The sequence below is a fragment of the Mesoplodon bidens genome (assembly GCF_964165515.1).
Source record: "Mesoplodon bidens genome assembly, chromosome: X".
NCBI lineage: Eukaryota > Metazoa > Chordata > Mammalia > Artiodactyla > Ziphiidae > Mesoplodon > Mesoplodon bidens.
In genome coordinates this window covers 40,590,955-40,609,605 of record NC_138163.1, presented here as the reverse complement: position 1 = coordinate 40,609,605, position 18,651 = coordinate 40,590,955, and the positions used below count along the sequence as shown (strand labels likewise).

The window sequence follows — 18,651 nt, the reverse complement described above, 5'->3', positions numbered from 1 at the left end:
ACCATCAGGCTGGCCTCTCTGTGACTGTAGACTGTACCTCAGCTAGCACTAGTAAGCAGGGGCTAGGACCACGTGTGGTGCATCTGCTGAGGTCTCTTGCCCTACTCCAGTGCTAAGGACACAAAAACGGATAGGGAATAGGTTCAGATCCACTGCTAGCTACCTGGATGAGGATCCTTTCGTTTTCTGGCCAGGAGACAGGCTAAGATGACCAAAGGAGATGAGGGAGGGGTGATGAGGAAGGACAGAATGGCATTTCTGGTGCAATACTGCCATCAAGAGGAACTCATTCCCACATGCCAAACACACTGCACTGAGACCCCACAGAGACGAGGCCCCGCAGGATGGAGGGCCAGACTTTGAGGCGCGCCCCTCTGAAGTGGCCAGGTTGATGAGCCATGTTGCTTTTGCCAGGTTGGGCAGGGGTTGGCATTTCGTTTTTCCCTGGGCCGAGGGCAGAGGGAGAGGGCCTGGGGAAGGGGAAGGGCAGGTTGCCACTCGTGGTGCAGTACTGCCATCCAGAGGAACGGGTCCGCCGATGCCGCGAACCCTGTACCCGTCCCTTCGTGGGGAGGAGTGACAAGGGATCGAAGTCGGGAACACTGGACAGTGGCCCCTGGAAGTCAAGAGCCCCGCCTGGGAAGGGGCGGGAAGCATGGCCCGAGGCCCGGCGGTGCCGTGGACGCTCCAGAGACGGGCAGTGGCACAAGGCGCACAGCCCGGCCGCCTGGCGTGTGGGGCTGCAGGAAGCGGAGTCCCGGTGGACCCTGGAGGCCGCCACTTCCGGGCGGGACTAGAGGAAGCTGCTCCGAAGGAGGCCAGGCGACGGTTCTGCGGGCATTTGGCCGCGTGTCCCTTCCCCTCGGAGCCAGAGCAGGTTCGGCCTGGGCGGGCCCAGGGCCCCGGAAGCCTCTCGCGGCCCAGCCAGAGACCACCGCGGGCCACGGGAGTTGTGCCGCCCTTGGCGGCAGCGGCCGAGGCGGGCCCAGTGACCTTTTGCTCTCCAGCTCAGAGACGACACGTGGAGCCTGGCTACCCAGTGCCGAGGGTGCCCGAGGCCCAGCGAGAGCTGGCAGTCGGAGTCCAGAAGGGGACGGCGCTCGCGGGACGCAGGAGCCACCGCAGGAGGAGACCTTCACCTGTGCCCAAGAGTCTAGTCGGTGGCTGCGGTGCCATCTCCCAGGGTCTCCGGGATTGTGGCCCAGGCCTGGCCTGGCCTGTCCCGAGGGCTCCCGGACCGGGTTCCCGGAGAGGAGAGGGCAGGACCCGAGAGGAGAGGAGCTGAGGTGAGCCCCGCCGAGTGGACCCCCGGGCCAGGCATTTGCAGCACGCTTCAGCTTTCTCCCCACGAGGCCCTGAGCCTCAGTTCAGCGACGAGAAGGCAAGGCCCCGGCTTGCACTGCGGCCTGGCCCTCCAGGCCTCGGCCCTGTGCTTGCACCTGCAGCCCAGCCAGGCAATCAAGGGGAAGAGGTCTGAAGAAGCTGCCTGAAGCTCTCCTCTGTTGGACTGAGAGAAACGCCTCCCCGCCTTGCCCTCTCCCCCATGACCGCCACTCATCCAGCTTGTCTGCCAAGGCCAGGAACGAGGTGCATACCCCTGGGCACACGGCGGTGCCTTCGAGTCCCCGGCCGACCCGATAGGCCGCTTGTGGAACGAGCTGTGCGGTGGCTCGTTCCTGCCCTTTGCCCAGCTCTTCCCTGCCCGGGTGGGGGTGCGTGGTGGGCTGGTTTGGGGGTCCGGTCCCGGGGCGGGGGAGGGTCGGGGTGCGGTGTGGAGGGCGGGCTTCCGACTGGGAGCAAGTCTCCAGGCTGGACCCCCCCCCCCTCCCTCCACACGTACCCCTCCTGGAAGGGTGCTGAAACCCGCCCCGCGCCCCTCTCCTTTTTGCGCCTGTGAGTGGCCCGACACGTTGTCAGGCGACCTAACCTGGGCAGAGCGCAGAGCAGAGCCTTTCCTTGGGGCCGGGTCCTGAGGGAGCTACGCGCTCTGACTGGTCGCCGGCCCCAGGTGCTCTCAGTGTGCCCCTCTGGCCGGGGCCAGCGGCTGCCTCTGCAGAACGTGGAGCCGCTTGTGAAAAATCCCAGGAGTCTTCCCCAAACGAGAGGACCCCCGGGTCGTCCACGGGGAAGGAGGGAGGCCCAGGAATAGGGCGTCCCCCGGCCGCAAAGCTCCTGTTCCCGAGGAAGACGGACCTGGAGCCCCTCGCTGCGGACGGTGCCGTCCCTCTGTGCGTACCGATCGTGGCCCACTTCCATCCCATCGCGAGTGGGTCCTGGATACCCTGTGTCCCAAGGCCCAGGAAGGGCCGGCCTCACGGGATCCGGCGGCCCCTGGGGCCCGGACTCTCTTTGAGGGAGCCAGAAGTAAACAAACCGAAACACAGCTGGAACTGTGAGAGAGTGGAACGTGCAGTGCCCCTGCATTACTCTTCCTGGTCTGCGTCTGGCAGCAAGCAGGAAGGAGGAAACGTTCTCCGGGCTGTCTGCAGGGTGCTGCCCCCGACAGGGGACCGGGCGGCCACCTCCTCCCCTTTCCCCGTGGTCCACGGTGGCTGGGCCCGGGGCCACCGCCGGGGCACCGGCAGCGGGTCCTGGGTCCCCGGTGGCCCTGAGACCCCAGGGACCCCACTGGCCGACCTCACTCCTGCAGGGAGGCCCAGGATCCAGGGCCCAGATGCCCTGGGGTGGAGCTTCAGCTCCTTGTTCCTGAACATGGCGGCTGCCGAGGCCCCGGCCCCGAGGGTGGGGAGCGCGGCGGGCCGGGCCTGGCAGCCAGGGGCTCCTCGGTGGGCGAGCCCGGCCCCGAACCCCACCGCGTGTCGCTTCCACACCTACTCTGGAGGCGTGCCCGGCGGCCAGGTTCGGCCCGGGAGTCCTCTGAGTGCTCCAAAGGCAGCCCTCCTCCCGTCACAGGCCTTCCCCAAGGTATATGCACAGGCAGGGGCTGGAGGCCGTGCTCAAAAAGCTTCCGCTTGATGGCACTGTTGCTCCAGAAATGCCCAGCACCTTCGCGAGCGCGGCCTCTCCCTCCGCCCTTTGCGGATCAAAAAAGGCCCAGGGACAAAGGCCCAGGGAGGCCCAAGAGCCATCCTAGCCTTCCGAGTGGGGTGGGCCCTGCTGGGGGGTTGGGGGAGGTGGTGTCTCTTCCTTTGGGGGCTTCTCCTTGGCAGTAGGAGCGCACGGGTAAAGGCATCCCAAGGAACCCTTGCATCGGTGGGTCCATCTCCACACCCCTCTGGGAGTGGTTTCGAGTCCACGTGGCCTGGGCCACACGTGTCCTGGCGACCGGGACCCTGTCATGTCTGCACACCTTAGGACGGGCACCCACCTGGTTCGTGTCGGGCAGAACCCTAGCTCTCTCAGGACATTGATTCCCAGCTAGAGGTGGCACAAGGGCCTGGGTTTCTCCTCTTCCTGCGTGGTTGCCTCTCTGCTGTTCTCATCCAGGTACGTGAACTGGCTTAAGGGCTCAGGAGCAGGCCCGAGAGGGTCTAGGCCACTATGGCAGCGGGAGGAACTGACGGGGTGCCAGGGAGCTGGGGCAGATTGCCCCTGCTCAGCTCCAGGGGTGTCAGGCAGTCACTCTGCCATGGAGTGCCCGGGGTAGGGGGTGCAGGGAGGTGGTTTGGAGTTGCCGGGACGGGGGTAGATCCGGTCCGCAAAGACAGATGACCTTGGGGAGGGCCGTCTGTTCAGCAGACCCTTCTGGGGAGCTCTCCACGGGAGTGTGTCTGTACTCTGGCCTCAAACCCCCCGGACTCGTTCCCTGCTCCACTCGTTCATTCGTAAACACGCAGGTACACGGACGTGTGCGTGGGCGCGCGTGCGTATCACGCGTGCGTCATATGTAAGCACGTGTACGTACGCTTATAGGGCGTGTACAAAAGGTCCCTTCTCTTGTACTTTTTTTCCCTGTAAGCGCCTCGGGGGCGCCGCCGTGGATAGAACTTTCTGCCAGTCAAAGCCAAAGCCCTCACCGTTGCTCGGTGGCCGCTCCCAAGTTGTCCCCGTGTGCGGAGGGAAGCACGCGTCCTTTCTGCCAGCGTATGTATGCTCCCGGGGTTGAATGCAGGTGAAGCCAACGGGCCGCAGAGGGCTGTGTGCATGTCGCCTGCTCCCTGATCCCACCAGGCTCACGTAGTGATAGGTAGTCTTCTGCCTTTTCGGCTGCTCTCACGGCACTATAGGCGTGCCGTGGCGTTGGCACGTCTGTGCGGAGTCGACGTCGTGTTCCGCTAGGTCCCCTCTGGTTCTTTTCGGACAGCTGCCCAGGGTAGGGTGCCCTTGTGTGTGCCCGGAGGCAGGAGCATAGGATGTCTCACGTGCCCCTCGTCTTTGGGCGCTGGGCTTCCGCCTTGTTCCTCCCTCTCCTCTCGTGTCTCCCACGGAACCGGCTCTGAGGCGCGGGCCACTGAGTCGTAGTTACCAGGGTGTGGGTGAGCGAGAGCAGGGGGTACGTTTTCCGGCGTCCGCGTCCACCCAGAGGAGAGGAGCAGGGTAAATCTCAAGTGGGCCACGTCCCAGAGCACGTGCCCTTATGCCCGGAAAGTCCATGCGGTGGACCTTTGTGCGGCCCGAGGGGAGACGAGTTGGTGCCCCTTTACCCACGCGTCGTAGGAGCTGCTGGCAAGTTGTGGAGGACGCACGCGGGCTTGCCAGGATGCCTGGGGGTGTCCCGCCGTAGTCCCACGGGTGCAGAGGCGAGGAGACACGCTCTGCGCCTGTAAACGCCAGGGTGTGATGGCTGTGCTTCCCACCGGAAAGCGTCTTGGGGGGATGACGGGATCAAGGGTTTCACCGGACGCGCTTCTTTGTGTACAAACTGCTTCTGTCTAACGGCCCCCCCTGCCCCGGATGGCACCCGTGCCATTGCGGAGGGACGAGTGGAGCTGATTCTTCATGCTTGCGCCTTGTTCGGAAGTGTTTGGTTGACCCGGGGGTGCCGGTACGAATAGGAACCGAAGGCACTCTCTCTCAGGGTTACTCTGGCGGGGGTGTACGCGCACCCTCCCCCCCCCCCCCCCCCCGCCGTTCACCAGCACCGTGGCGGTCCCACACTGAGTGATGGGCGTTGTTTGTGTCTTTATCATTGCAGAGGAGACAGAGCGGAAGAAAGGAGGAAGAGGGAAATCGGGGACGTCGGTCACCTCCAGGCGCTGGTGTTCTGGGTGAGTGCGTGCTCCTTGTTCTCTCCCCTTACGCCGTCTGAAATAGTCTGTTTCATCAGAGGAAAACGGCAGTGATTCTGGTAGTTCGGCAAGGCTCAAGAAGGAGGGACTCCCAGGTGGGATCGTGGCACGGGGACACCGGTGTACTGTGCCGGAGTTCTTGGCCATGGTAGGAAAGGCCCTCGAGTCAGATCCTGACTGGGGAGCCGGAAGAAAGAGGTGCATGGGCGAGCCTCTAGAGCATCTGTGTACGGTTACCCTAGGTGATGGGTACGTGGCATTTGAGGTCAGTGTCCTGCGGGAGCGGGGAGAGTGAAAAGGGATCGGGCCCGGGCCGCTTGCACCGGCACCAGGACCCGGGCTGGGCTCCAGCCTCCGTGAAGCCAACCGCCCGTGACGTGATCACTCGGCGCCCCACCTCACCCCCGAGATGCAGCGGTGCCAGCCCAGCCCGACGTGGGGGCCGGCGGTGGGAGACCCTTTGAGGGAGAGCCAGGCCTCGTGGGCTTTTTGCCTCCTGTGCTCTGAGGGGAGCCCGTGATAGCTGTTCCTCCCGTCCTCTCCTGATCGCTCTTGGGCCCAGCTCTCTCCACCACGGCCCTCCACCAAGCCAGGAAGGACTCGGGAACGTGCCCTTGCGGGATGATGAAGAGGGGGCGCCCGCTGGGCGGCGTGGAGGTCTGGCCCGGGGCAGCCCGCTGTAGGGCTCCTTGCACTCCCCAAGTCTGCCTCTTGGACAGAGGCGACCAAGGAACTTGACAGTGTGGGGCCTTTCAGGAGGTGTACGTCCCTTCTTCCGTGTGGGAAGTGTGGCCTGAGTGGGTGCGTGACCAGCAGCCGGAGGTGTTTTCTTTCTGTCTCTGTATGTTCCTTCTCCCTCCTGTCTTCTGTTGAAACAGTCTTGCCGGGAGGAGGGCGCCTCCTACCCTGGCTCAGAGTAATTGAAGGCTTCTCCAGGTGGGCTGGTGAGCGTGTGGCGCCGTGGTTTAGCGAGGCGTCACGGCACAGGGGTCGGCGGCGTGGCTGCCGTTTGGTGGTTAGCGAAGGGCGGAGACAGGGTTCGAGCAGCAAGGGCAGCGTGGCCTTTCTGGGGTGACTCTGCCTTCCCGAGGACCCTGTTTGGCCATCCCAAGAGCCCTTCACGGTACTATCTGGGCGTCGAGTCAAGTCATCCGGCGTGGGGCGTGGGTCCCGGAAGACGTGCACTCGGCACGGCGGGGCTCTTTCGGGTTTTCTTTCCTCGACGCACCTCAGTACCGCGGCTTGAAAGAATTGCCAAGGCCCGGAGGCGCAGCCGATTCGGAGTTAGAGAAAGAGAGGAAGGCGTGCCGAGACAAAAGCGAGGGAAGAGGAGAGAAGACGCGATCACTTCCCGTCCCGTCCCGTCCCGTCCCTCCGGTTCCTTCCAGCACGGAGGACGCGTGGTGCTTCCCGAGGCGGCGGTGAACCCGAGCTCTCTTCTCTTTCCAAGGCCTCGTGTCCCCGGAGCACTTGGCATCCAGAGTGTGTTCCTTCAGCCAACATGGGTGGGGCCGGTGGCAGCAGTGGACCCAGTGGCCCACCCCGCCCTCCATCCAAGACAGCACAACCAGGCAGGCGCTGAGAGGACGCTTAAGGGCAGGAACCTGTGTCTAAACCACATTCCCCAGTGCACCGGAAAGAAACGAAAGAGGGGTCTCCGGTGGCTCCCAGTCGCTCCGAGGTGTAAAGCACAGCGAGTTGGCGGGAGACGACACCCACCCACACACCCACCCCGGGGGTGTCTTCCCATCCCTGGCCTTCCCCTGGGCGGTGTCAGGAGACTGACCCGCTCCGGCGTCTCTGGGGCAGCGCCCGGCCGCCCTCCCTTCGGACCCGTGTGTGCCACCGTCCACGCCTGAACACCAAACCCCACTCCCACCCCCCCGCCCCCGGGCCGCCGTGGGAGAAGAGCCAGGTCCTCGGGGGCCGTCCATCGTCTTGCCATAGGAGGCCGAGCTCGCCCCGCACCGCGTCTGTGCCTGTGGGCTGCCGGCCCTTTGCTTCGGGCTGCTTGCCTGTCGGTGACTGGTGAGAAGGTGCCTCGCCAGGCACCGGCCAGACGTGACTGGATCTGTGTGCTCACACTCAAGAGTGTTTCCCGAGGTCTTAGGCAAATGTGGGTTGCTAAAGACACAGCTGCCGGTCCCCGGCTGGGTGCCTGGATGCGGAGTCATAAAGGCAGGCGAAGAGGACCCCACAGAGACGAGGCCCCGCAGGATGGAGGGCCAGACTTTGAGGCGCGCCCCTCTGAAGTGGCCAGGTTGATGAGCCATGTTGCTTTTGCCAGGTTGGGCAGGGGTTGGCATTTCGTTTTTCCCTGGGCCGAGGGCAGAGGGAGAGGGCCTGGGGAAGGGGAAGGGCAGGTTGCCACTCGTGGTGCAGTACTGCCATCCAGAGGAACGGGTCCGCCGATGCCGCGAACCCTGTACCCGTCCCTTCGTGGGGAGGAGTGACAAGGGATCGAAGTCGGGAACACTGGACAGTGGCCCCTGGAAGTCAAGAGCCCCGCCTGGGAAGGGGCGGGAAGCATGGCCCGAGGCCCGGCGGTGCCGTGGACGCTCCAGAGACGGGCAGTGGCACAAGGCGCACAGCCCGGCCGCCTGGCGTGTGGGGCTGCAGGAAGCGGAGTCCCGGTGGACCCTGGAGGCCGCCACTTCCGGGCGGGACTAGAGGAAGCTGCTCCGAAGGAGGCCAGGCGACGGTTCTGCGGGCATTTGGCCGCGTGTCCCTTCCCCTCGGAGCCAGAGCAGGTTCGGCCTGGGCGGGCCCAGGGCCCCGGAAGCCTCTCGCGGCCCAGCCAGAGACCACCGCGGGCCACGGGAGTTGTGCCGCCCTTGGCGGCAGCGGCCGAGGCGGGCCCAGTGACCTTTTGCTCTCCAGCTCAGAGACGACACGTGGAGCCTGGCTACCCAGTGCCGAGGGTGCCCGAGGCCCAGCGAGAGCTGGCAGTCGGAGTCCAGAAGGGGACGGCGCTCGCGGGACGCAGGAGCCACCGCAGGAGGAGACCTTCACCTGTGCCCAAGAGTCTAGTCGGTGGCTGCGGTGCCATCTCCCAGGGTCTCCGGGATTGTGGCCCAGGCCTGGCCTGGCCTGTCCCGAGGGCTCCCGGACCGGGTTCCCGGAGAGGAGAGGGCAGGACCCGAGAGGAGAGGAGCTGAGGTGAGCCCCGCCGAGTGGACCCCCGGGCCAGGCATTTGCAGCACGCTTCAGCTTTCTCCCCACGAGGCCCTGAGCCTCAGTTCAGCGACGAGAAGGCAAGGCCCCGGCTTGCACTGCGGCCTGGCCCTCCAGGCCTCGGCCCTGTGCTTGCACCTGCAGCCCAGCCAGGCAATCAAGGGGAAGAGGTCTGAAGAAGCTGCCTGAAGCTCTCCTCTGTTGGACTGAGAGAAACGCCTCCCCGCCTTGCCCTCTCCCCCATGACCGCCACTCATCCAGCTTGTCTGCCAAGGCCAGGAACGAGGTGCATACCCCTGGGCACACGGCGGTGCCTTCGAGTCCCCGGCCGACCCGATAGGCCGCTTGTGGAACGAGCTGTGCGGTGGCTCGTTCCTGCCCTTTGCCCAGCTCTTCCCTGCCCGGGTGGGGGTGCGTGGTGGGCTGGTTTGGGGGTCCGGTCCCGGGGCGGGGGAGGGTCGGGGTGCGGTGTGGAGGGCGGGCTTCCGACTGGGAGCAAGTCTCCAGGCTGGACCCCCCCCCCCTCCCTCCACACGTACCCCTCCTGGAAGGGTGCTGAAACCCGCCCCGCGCCCCTCTCCTTTTTGCGCCTGTGAGTGGCCCGACACGTTGTCAGGCGACCTAACCTGGGCAGAGCGCAGAGCAGAGCCTTTCCTTGGGGCCGGGTCCTGAGGGAGCTACGCGCTCTGACTGGTCGCCGGCCCCAGGTGCTCTCAGTGTGCCCCTCTGGCCGGGGCCAGCGGCTGCCTCTGCAGAACGTGGAGCCGCTTGTGAAAAATCCCAGGAGTCTTCCCCAAACGAGAGGACCCCCGGGTCGTCCACGGGGAAGGAGGGAGGCCCAGGAATAGGGCGTCCCCCGGCCGCAAAGCTCCTGTTCCCGAGGAAGACGGACCTGGAGCCCCTCGCTGCGGACGGTGCCGTCCCTCTGTGCGTACCGATCGTGGCCCACTTCCATCCCATCGCGAGTGGGTCCTGGATACCCTGTGTCCCAAGGCCCAGGAAGGGCCGGCCTCACGGGATCCGGCGGCCCCTGGGGCCCGGACTCTCTTTGAGGGAGCCAGAAGTAAACAAACCGAAACACAGCTGGAACTGTGAGAGAGTGGAACGTGCAGTGCCCCTGCATTACTCTTCCTGGTCTGCGTCTGGCAGCAAGCAGGAAGGAGGAAACGTTCTCCGGGCTGTCTGCAGGGTGCTGCCCCCGACAGGGGACCGGGCGGCCACCTCCTCCCCTTTCCCCGTGGTCCACGGTGGCTGGGCCCGGGGCCACCGCCGGGGCACCGGCAGCGGGTCCTGGGTCCCCGGTGGCCCTGAGACCCCAGGGACCCCACTGGCCGACCTCACTCCTGCAGGGAGGCCCAGGATCCAGGGCCCAGATGCCCTGGGGTGGAGCTTCAGCTCCTTGTTCCTGAACATGGCGGCTGCCGAGGCCCCGGCCCCGAGGGTGGGGAGCGCGGCGGGCCGGGCCTGGCAGCCAGGGGCTCCTCGGTGGGCGAGCCCGGCCCCGAACCCCACCGCGTGTCGCTTCCACACCTACTCTGGAGGCGTGCCCGGCGGCCAGGTTCGGCCCGGGAGTCCTCTGAGTGCTCCAAAGGCAGCCCTCCTCCCGTCACAGGCCTTCCCCAAGGTATATGCACAGGCAGGGGCTGGAGGCCGTGCTCAAAAAGCTTCCGCTTGATGGCACTGTTGCTCCAGAAATGCCCAGCACCTTCGCGAGCGCGGCCTCTCCCTCCGCCCTTTGCGGATCAAAAAAGGCCCAGGGACAAAGGCCCAGGGAGGCCCAAGAGCCATCCTAGCCTTCCGAGTGGGGTGGGCCCTGCTGGGGGGTTGGGGGAGGTGGTGTCTCTTCCTTTGGGGGCTTCTCCTTGGCAGTAGGAGCGCACGGGTAAAGGCATCCCAAGGAACCCTTGCATCGGTGGGTCCATCTCCACACCCCTCTGGGAGTGGTTTCGAGTCCACGTGGCCTGGGCCACACGTGTCCTGGCGACCGGGACCCTGTCATGTCTGCACACCTTAGGACGGGCACCCACCTGGTTCGTGTCGGGCAGAACCCTAGCTCTCTCAGGACATTGATTCCCAGCTAGAGGTGGCACAAGGGCCTGGGTTTCTCCTCTTCCTGCGTGGTTGCCTCTCTGCTGTTCTCATCCAGGTACGTGAACTGGCTTAAGGGCTCAGGAGCAGGCCCGAGAGGGTCTAGGCCACTATGGCAGCGGGAGGAACTGACGGGGTGCCAGGGAGCTGGGGCAGATTGCCCCTGCTCAGCTCCAGGGGTGTCAGGCAGTCACTCTGCCATGGAGTGCCCGGGGTAGGGGGTGCAGGGAGGTGGTTTGGAGTTGCCGGGACGGGGGTAGATCCGGTCCGCAAAGACAGATGACCTTGGGGAGGGCCGTCTGTTCAGCAGACCCTTCTGGGGAGCTCTCCACGGGAGTGTGTCTGTACTCTGGCCTCAAACCCCCCGGACTCGTTCCCTGCTCCACTCGTTCATTCGTAAACACGCAGGTACACGGACGTGTGCGTGGGCGCGCGTGCGTATCACGCGTGCGTCATATGTAAGCACGTGTACGTACGCTTATAGGGCGTGTACAAAAGGTCCCTTCTCTTGTACTTTTTTTCCCTGTAAGCGCCTCGGGGGCGCCGCCGTGGATAGAACTTTCTGCCAGTCAAAGCCAAAGCCCTCACCGTTGCTCGGTGGCCGCTCCCAAGTTGTCCCCGTGTGCGGAGGGAAGCACGCGTCCTTTCTGCCAGCGTATGTATGCTCCCGGGGTTGAATGCAGGTGAAGCCAACGGGCCGCAGAGGGCTGTGTGCATGTCGCCTGCTCCCTGATCCCACCAGGCTCACGTAGTGATAGGTAGTCTTCTGCCTTTTCGGCTGCTCTCACGGCACTATAGGCGTGCCGTGGCGTTGGCACGTCTGTGCGGAGTCGACGTCGTGTTCCGCTAGGTCCCCTCTGGTTCTTTTCGGACAGCTGCCCAGGGTAGGGTGCCCTTGTGTGTGCCCGGAGGCAGGAGCATAGGATGTCTCACGTGCCCCTCGTCTTTGGGCGCTGGGCTTCCGCCTTGTTCCTCCCTCTCCTCTCGTGTCTCCCACGGAACCGGCTCTGAGGCGCGGGCCACTGAGTCGTAGTTACCAGGGTGTGGGTGAGCGAGAGCAGGGGGTACGTTTTCCGGCGTCCGCGTCCACCCAGAGGAGAGGAGCAGGGTAAATCTCAAGTGGGCCACGTCCCAGAGCACGTGCCCTTATGCCCGGAAAGTCCATGCGGTGGACCTTTGTGCGGCCCGAGGGGAGACGAGTTGGTGCCCCTTTACCCACGCGTCGTAGGAGCTGCTGGCAAGTTGTGGAGGACGCACGCGGGCTTGCCAGGATGCCTGGGGGTGTCCCGCCGTAGTCCCACGGGTGCAGAGGCGAGGAGACACGCTCTGCGCCTGTAAACGCCAGGGTGTGATGGCTGTGCTTCCCACCGGAAAGCGTCTTGGGGGGATGACGGGATCAAGGGTTTCACCGGACGCGCTTCTTTGTGTACAAACTGCTTCTGTCTAACGGCCCCCCCTGCCCCGGATGGCACCCGTGCCATTGCGGAGGGACGAGTGGAGCTGATTCTTCATGCTTGCGCCTTGTTCGGAAGTGTTTGGTTGACCCGGGGGTGCCGGTACGAATAGGAACCGAAGGCACTCTCTCTCAGGGTTACTCTGGCGGGGGTGTACGCGCACCCTCCCCCCCCCCCCCCCCCCCGCCGTTCACCAGCACCGTGGCGGTCCCACACTGAGTGATGGGCGTTGTTTGTGTCTTTATCATTGCAGAGGAGACAGAGCGGAAGAAAGGAGGAAGAGGGAAATCGGGGACGTCGGTCACCTCCAGGCGCTGGTGTTCTGGGTGAGTGCGTGCTCCTTGTTCTCTCCCCTTACGCCGTCTGAAATAGTCTGTTTCATCAGAGGAAAACGGCAGTGATTCTGGTAGTTCGGCAAGGCTCAAGAAGGAGGGACTCCCAGGTGGGATCGTGGCACGGGGACACCGGTGTACTGTGCCGGAGTTCTTGGCCATGGTAGGAAAGGCCCTCGAGTCAGATCCTGACTGGGGAGCCGGAAGAAAGAGGTGCATGGGCGAGCCTCTAGAGCATCTGTGTACGGTTACCCTAGGTGATGGGTACGTGGCATTTGAGGTCAGTGTCCTGCGGGAGCGGGGAGAGTGAAAAGGGATCGGGCCCGGGCCGCTTGCACCGGCACCAGGACCCGGGCTGGGCTCCAGCCTCCGTGAAGCCAACCGCCCGTGACGTGATCACTCGGCGCCCCACCTCACCCCCGAGATGCAGCGGTGCCAGCCCAGCCCGACGTGGGGGCCGGCGGTGGGAGACCCTTTGAGGGAGAGCCAGGCCTCGTGGGCTTTTTGCCTCCTGTGCTCTGAGGGGAGCCCGTGATAGCTGTTCCTCCCGTCCTCTCCTGATCGCTCTTGGGCCCAGCTCTCTCCACCACGGCCCTCCACCAAGCCAGGAAGGACTCGGGAACGTGCCCTTGCGGGATGATGAAGAGGGGGCGCCCGCTGGGCGGCGTGGAGGTCTGGCCCGGGGCAGCCCGCTGTAGGGCTCCTTGCACTCCCCAAGTCTGCCTCTTGGACAGAGGCGACCAAGGAACTTGACAGTGTGGGGCCTTTCAGGAGGTGTACGTCCCTTCTTCCGTGTGGGAAGTGTGGCCTGAGTGGGTGCGTGACCAGCAGCCGGAGGTGTTTTCTTTCTGTCTCTGTATGTTCCTTCTCCCTCCTGTCTTCTGTTGAAACAGTCTTGCCGGGAGGAGGGCGCCTCCTACCCTGGCTCAGAGTAATTGAAGGCTTCTCCAGGTGGGCTGGTGAGCGTGTGGCGCCGTGGTTTAGCGAGGCGTCACGGCACAGGGGTCGGCGGCGTGGCTGCCGTTTGGTGGTTAGCGAAGGGCGGAGACAGGGTTCGAGCAGCAAGGGCAGCGTGGCCTTTCTGGGGTGACTCTGCCTTCCCGAGGACCCTGTTTGGCCATCCCAAGAGCCCTTCACGGTACTATCTGGGCGTCGAGTCAAGTCATCCGGCGTGGGGCGTGGGTCCCGGAAGACGTGCACTCGGCACGGCGGGGCTCTTTCGGGTTTTCTTTCCTCGACGCACCTCAGTACCGCGGCTTGAAAGAATTGCCAAGGCCCGGAGGCGCAGCCGATTCGGAGTTAGAGAAAGAGAGGAAGGCGTGCCGAGACAAAAGCGAGGGAAGAGGAGAGAAGACGCGATCACTTCCCGTCCCGTCCCGTCCCGTCCCTCCGGTTCCTTCCAGCACGGAGGACGCGTGGTGCTTCCCGAGGCGGCGGTGAACCCGAGCTCTCTTCTCTTTCCAAGGCCTCGTGTCCCCGGAGCACTTGGCATCCAGAGTGTGTTCCTTCAGCCAACATGGGTGGGGCCGGTGGCAGCAGTGGACCCAGTGGCCCACCCCGCCCTCCATCCAAGACAGCACAACCAGGCAGGCGCTGAGAGGACGCTTAAGGGCAGGAACCTGTGTCTAAACCACATTCCCCAGTGCACCGGAAAGAAACGAAAGAGGGGTCTCCGGTGGCTCCCAGTCGCTCCGAGGTGTAAAGCACAGCGAGTTGGCGGGAGACGACACCCACCCACACACCCACCCCGGGGGTGTCTTCCCATCCCTGGCCTTCCCCTGGGCGGTGTCAGGAGACTGACCCGCTCCGGCGTCTCTGGGGCAGCGCCCGGCCGCCCTCCCTTCGGACCCGTGTGTGCCACCGTCCACGCCTGAACACCAAACCCCACTCCCACCCCCCCGCCCCCGGGCCGCCGTGGGAGAAGAGCCAGGTCCTCGGGGGCCGTCCATCGTCTTGCCATAGGAGGCCGAGCTCGCCCCGCACCGCGTCTGTGCCTGTGGGCTGCCGGCCCTTTGCTTCGGGCTGCTTGCCTGTCGGTGACTGGTGAGAAGGTGCCTCGCCAGGCACCGGCCAGACGTGACTGGATCTGTGTGCTCACACTCAAGAGTGTTTCCCGAGGTCTTAGGCAAATGTGGGTTGCTAAAGACACAGCTGCCGGTCCCCGGCTGGGTGCCTGGATGCGGAGTCATAAAGGCAGGCGAAGAGGACCCCACAGAGACGAGGCCCCGCAGGATGGAGGGCCAGACTTTGAGGCGCGCCCCTCTGAAGTGGCCAGGTTGATGAGCCATGTTGCTTTTGCCAGGTTGGGCAGGGGTTGGCATTTCGTTTTTCCCTGGGCCGAGGGCAGAGGGAGAGGGCCTGGGGAAGGGGAAGGGCAGGTTGCCACTCGTGGTGCAGTACTGCCATCCAGAGGAACGGGTCCGCCGATGCCGCGAACCCTGTACCCGTCCCTTCGTGGGGAGGAGTGACAAGGGATCGAAGTCGGGAACACTGGACAGTGGCCCCTGGAAGTCAAGAGCCCCGCCTGGGAAGGGGCGGGAAGCATGGCCCGAGGCCCGGCGGTGCCGTGGACGCTCCAGAGACGGGCAGTGGCACAAGGCGCACAGCCCGGCCGCCTGGCGTGTGGGGCTGCAGGAAGCGGAGTCCCGGTGGACCCTGGAGGCCGCCACTTCCGGGCGGGACTAGAGGAAGCTGCTCCGAAGGAGGCCAGGCGACGGTTCTGCGGGCATTTGGCCGCGTGTCCCTTCCCCTCGGAGCCAGAGCAGGTTCGGCCTGGGCGGGCCCAGGGCCCCGGAAGCCTCTCGCGGCCCAGCCAGAGACCACCGCGGGCCACGGGAGTTGTGCCGCCCTTGGCGGCAGCGGCCGAGGCGGGCCCAGTGACCTTTTGCTCTCCAGCTCAGAGACGACACGTGGAGCCTGGCTACCCAGTGCCGAGGGTGCCCGAGGCCCAGCGAGAGCTGGCAGTCGGAGTCCAGAAGGGGACGGCGCTCGCGGGACGCAGGAGCCACCGCAGGAGGAGACCTTCACCTGTGCCCAAGAGTCTAGTCGGTGGCTGCGGTGCCATCTCCCAGGGTCTCCGGGATTGTGGCCCAGGCCTGGCCTGGCCTGTCCCGAGGGCTCCCGGACCGGGTTCCCGGAGAGGAGAGGGCAGGACCCGAGAGGAGAGGAGCTGAGGTGAGCCCCGCCGAGTGGACCCCCGGGCCAGGCATTTGCAGCACGCTTCAGCTTTCTCCCCACGAGGCCCTGAGCCTCAGTTCAGCGACGAGAAGGCAAGGCCCCGGCTTGCACTGCGGCCTGGCCCTCCAGGCCTCGGCCCTGTGCTTGCACCTGCAGCCCAGCCAGGCAATCAAGGGGAAGAGGTCTGAAGAAGCTGCCTGAAGCTCTCCTCTGTTGGACTGAGAGAAACGCCTCCCCGCCTTGCCCTCTCCCCCATGACCGCCACTCATCCAGCTTGTCTGCCAAGGCCAGGAACGAGGTGCATACCCCTGGGCACACGGCGGTGCCTTCGAGTCCCCGGCCGACCCGATAGGCCGCTTGTGGAACGAGCTGTGCGGTGGCTCGTTCCTGCCCTTTGCCCAGCTCTTCCCTGCCCGGGTGGGGGTGCGTGGTGGGCTGGTTTGGGGGTCCGGTCCCGGGGCGGGGGAGGGTCGGGGTGCGGTGTGGAGGGCGGGCTTCCGACTGGGAGCAAGTCTCCAGGCTGGACCCCCCCCCCCTCCCTCCACACGTACCCCTCCTGGAAGGGTGCTGAAACCCGCCCCGCGCCCCTCTCCTTTTTGCGCCTGTGAGTGGCCCGACACGTTGTCAGGCGACCTAACCTGGGCAGAGCGCAGAGCAGAGCCTTTCCTTGGGGCCGGGTCCTGAGGGAGCTACGCGCTCTGACTGGTCGCCGGCCCCAGGTGCTCTCAGTGTGCCCCTCTGGCCGGGGCCAGCGGCTGCCTCTGCAGAACGTGGAGCCGCTTGTGAAAAATCCCAGGAGTCTTCCCCAAACGAGAGGACCCCCGGGTCGTCCACGGGGAAGGAGGGAGGCCCAGGAATAGGGCGTCCCCCGGCCGCAAAGCTCCTGTTCCCGAGGAAGACGGACCTGGAGCCCCTCGCTGCGGACGGTGCCGTCCCTCTGTGCGTACCGATCGTGGCCCACTTCCATCCCATCGCGAGTGGGTCCTGGATACCCTGTGTCCCAAGGCCCAGGAAGGGCCGGCCTCACGGGATCCGGCGGCCCCTGGGGCCCGGACTCTCTTTGAGGGAGCCAGAAGTAAACAAACCGAAACACAGCTGGAACTGTGAGAGAGTGGAACGTGCAGTGCCCCTGCATTACTCTTCCTGGTCTGCGTCTGGCAGCAAGCAGGAAGGAGGAAACGTTCTCCGGGCTGTCTGCAGGGTGCTGCCCCCGACAGGGGACCGGGCGGCCACCTCCTCCCCTTTCCCCGTGGTCCACGGTGGCTGGGCCCGGGGCCACCGCCGGGGCACCGGCAGCGGGTCCTGGGTCCCCGGTGGCCCTGAGACCCCAGGGACCCCACTGGCCGACCTCACTCCTGCAGGGAGGCCCAGGATCCAGGGCCCAGATGCCCTGGGGTGGAGCTTCAGCTCCTTGTTCCTGAACATGGCGGCTGCCGAGGCCCCGGCCCCGAGGGTGGGGAGCGCGGCGGGCCGGGCCTGGCAGCCAGGGGCTCCTCGGTGGGCGAGCCCGGCCCCGAACCCCACCGCGTGTCGCTTCCACACCTACTCTGGAGGCGTGCCCGGCGGCCAGGTTCGGCCCGGGAGTCCTCTGAGTGCTCCAAAGGCAGCCCTCCTCCCGTCACAGGCCTTCCCCAAGGTATATGCACAGGCAGGGGCTGGAGGCCGTGCTCAAAAAGCTTCCGCTTGATGGCACTGTTGCTCCAGAAATGCCCAGCACCTTCGCGAGCGCGGCCTCTCCCTCCGCCCTTTGCGGATCAAAAAAGGCCCAGGGACAAAGGCCCAGGGAGGCCCAAGAGCCATCCTAGCCTTCCGAGTGGGGTGGGCCCTGCTGGGGGGTTGGGGGAGGTGGTGTCTCTTCCTTTGGGGGCTTCTCCTTGGCAGTAGGAGCGCACGGGTAAAGGCATCCCAAGGAACCCTTGCATCGGTGGGTCCATCTCCACACCCCTCTGGGAGTGGTTTCGAGTCCACGTGGCCTGGGCCACACGTGTCCTGGCGACCGGGACCCTGTCATGTCTGCACACCTTAGGACGGGCACCCACCTGGTTCGTGTCGGGCAGAACCCTAGCTCTCTCAGGACATTGATTCCCAGCTAGAGGTGGCACAAGGGCCTGGGTTTCTCCTCTTCCTGCGTGGTTGCCTCTCTGCTGTTCTCATCCAGGTACGTGAACTGGCTTAAGGGCTCAGGAGCAGGCCCGAGAGGGTCTAGGCCACTATGGCAGCGGGAGGAACTGACGGGGTGCCAGGGAGCTGGGGCAGATTGCCCCTGCTCAGCTCCAGGGGTGTCAGGCAGTCACTCTGCCATGGAGTGCCCGGGGTAGGGGGTGCAGGGAGGTGGTTTGGAGTTGCCGGGACGGGGGTAGATCCGGTCCGCAAAGACAGATGACCTTGGGGAGGGCCGTCTGTTCAGCAGACCCTTCTGGGGAGCTCTCCACGGGAGTGTGTCTGTACTCTGGCCTCAAACCCCCCGGACTCGTTCCCTGCTCCACTCGTTCATTCGTAAACACGCAGGTACACGGACGTGTGCGTGGGCGCGCGTGCGTATCACGCGTGCGTCATATGTAAGCACGTGTACGTACGCTTATAGGGCGTGTACAAAAGGTCCCTTCTCTTGTACTTTTTTTCCCTGTAAGCGCCTCGGGGGCGCCGCCGTGGATAGAACTTTCTGCCAGTCAAAGCCAAAGCCCTCACCGTTGCTCGGTGGCCGCTCCCAAGTTGTCCCCGTGTGCGGAGGGAAGCACGCGTCCTTTCTGCCAGCGTATGTATGCTCCCGGGGTTGAATGCAGGTGAAGCCAACGGGCCGCAGAGGGCTGTGTGCATGTCGCCTGCTCCCTGATCCCACCAGGCTCACGTAGTGATAGGTAGTCTTCTGCCTTTTCGGCTGCTCTCACGGCACTATAGGCGTGCCGTGGCGTTGGCACGTCTGTGCGGAGTCGACGTCGTGTTCCGCTAGGTCCCCTCTGGTTCTTTTCGGACAGCTGCCCAGGGTAGGGTGCCCTTGTGTGTGCCCGGAGGCAGGAGCATAGGATGTCTCACGTGCCCCTCGTCTTTGGGCGCTGGGCTTCCGCCTTGTTCCTCCCTCTCCTCTCGTGTCTCCCACGGAACCGGCTCTGAGGCGCGGGCCACTGAGTCGTAGTTACCAGGGTGTGGGTGAGCGAGAGCAGGGGGTACGTTTTCCGGCGTCCGCGTCCACCCAGAGGAGAGGAGCAGGGTAAATCTCAAGTGGGCCACGTCCCAGAG

At 65.2% G+C, this 18,651-nt stretch overlaps 1 protein-coding gene across 1 annotated transcript in view; it reads left to right on the top strand.

Moving 5' to 3' along the window:
* The window catches only part of LOC308609313 (uncharacterized protein), a gene marked incomplete at its 5' end in the record, with an annotated part of 54,221 nt that overhangs the window by 3,880 nt on the left and 31,690 nt on the right, over positions 1 to 18,651 (top strand). The window contains 2 exons of the mRNA XM_081223003.1: positions 5,096 to 5,168; positions 12,159 to 12,231. Of these exons, the coding sequence (XP_081079129.1) occupies positions 5,096 to 5,168; positions 12,159 to 12,231 (146 nt within the window). The remainder of the gene's footprint in view (positions 1 to 5,095; positions 5,169 to 12,158; positions 12,232 to 18,651) is intronic.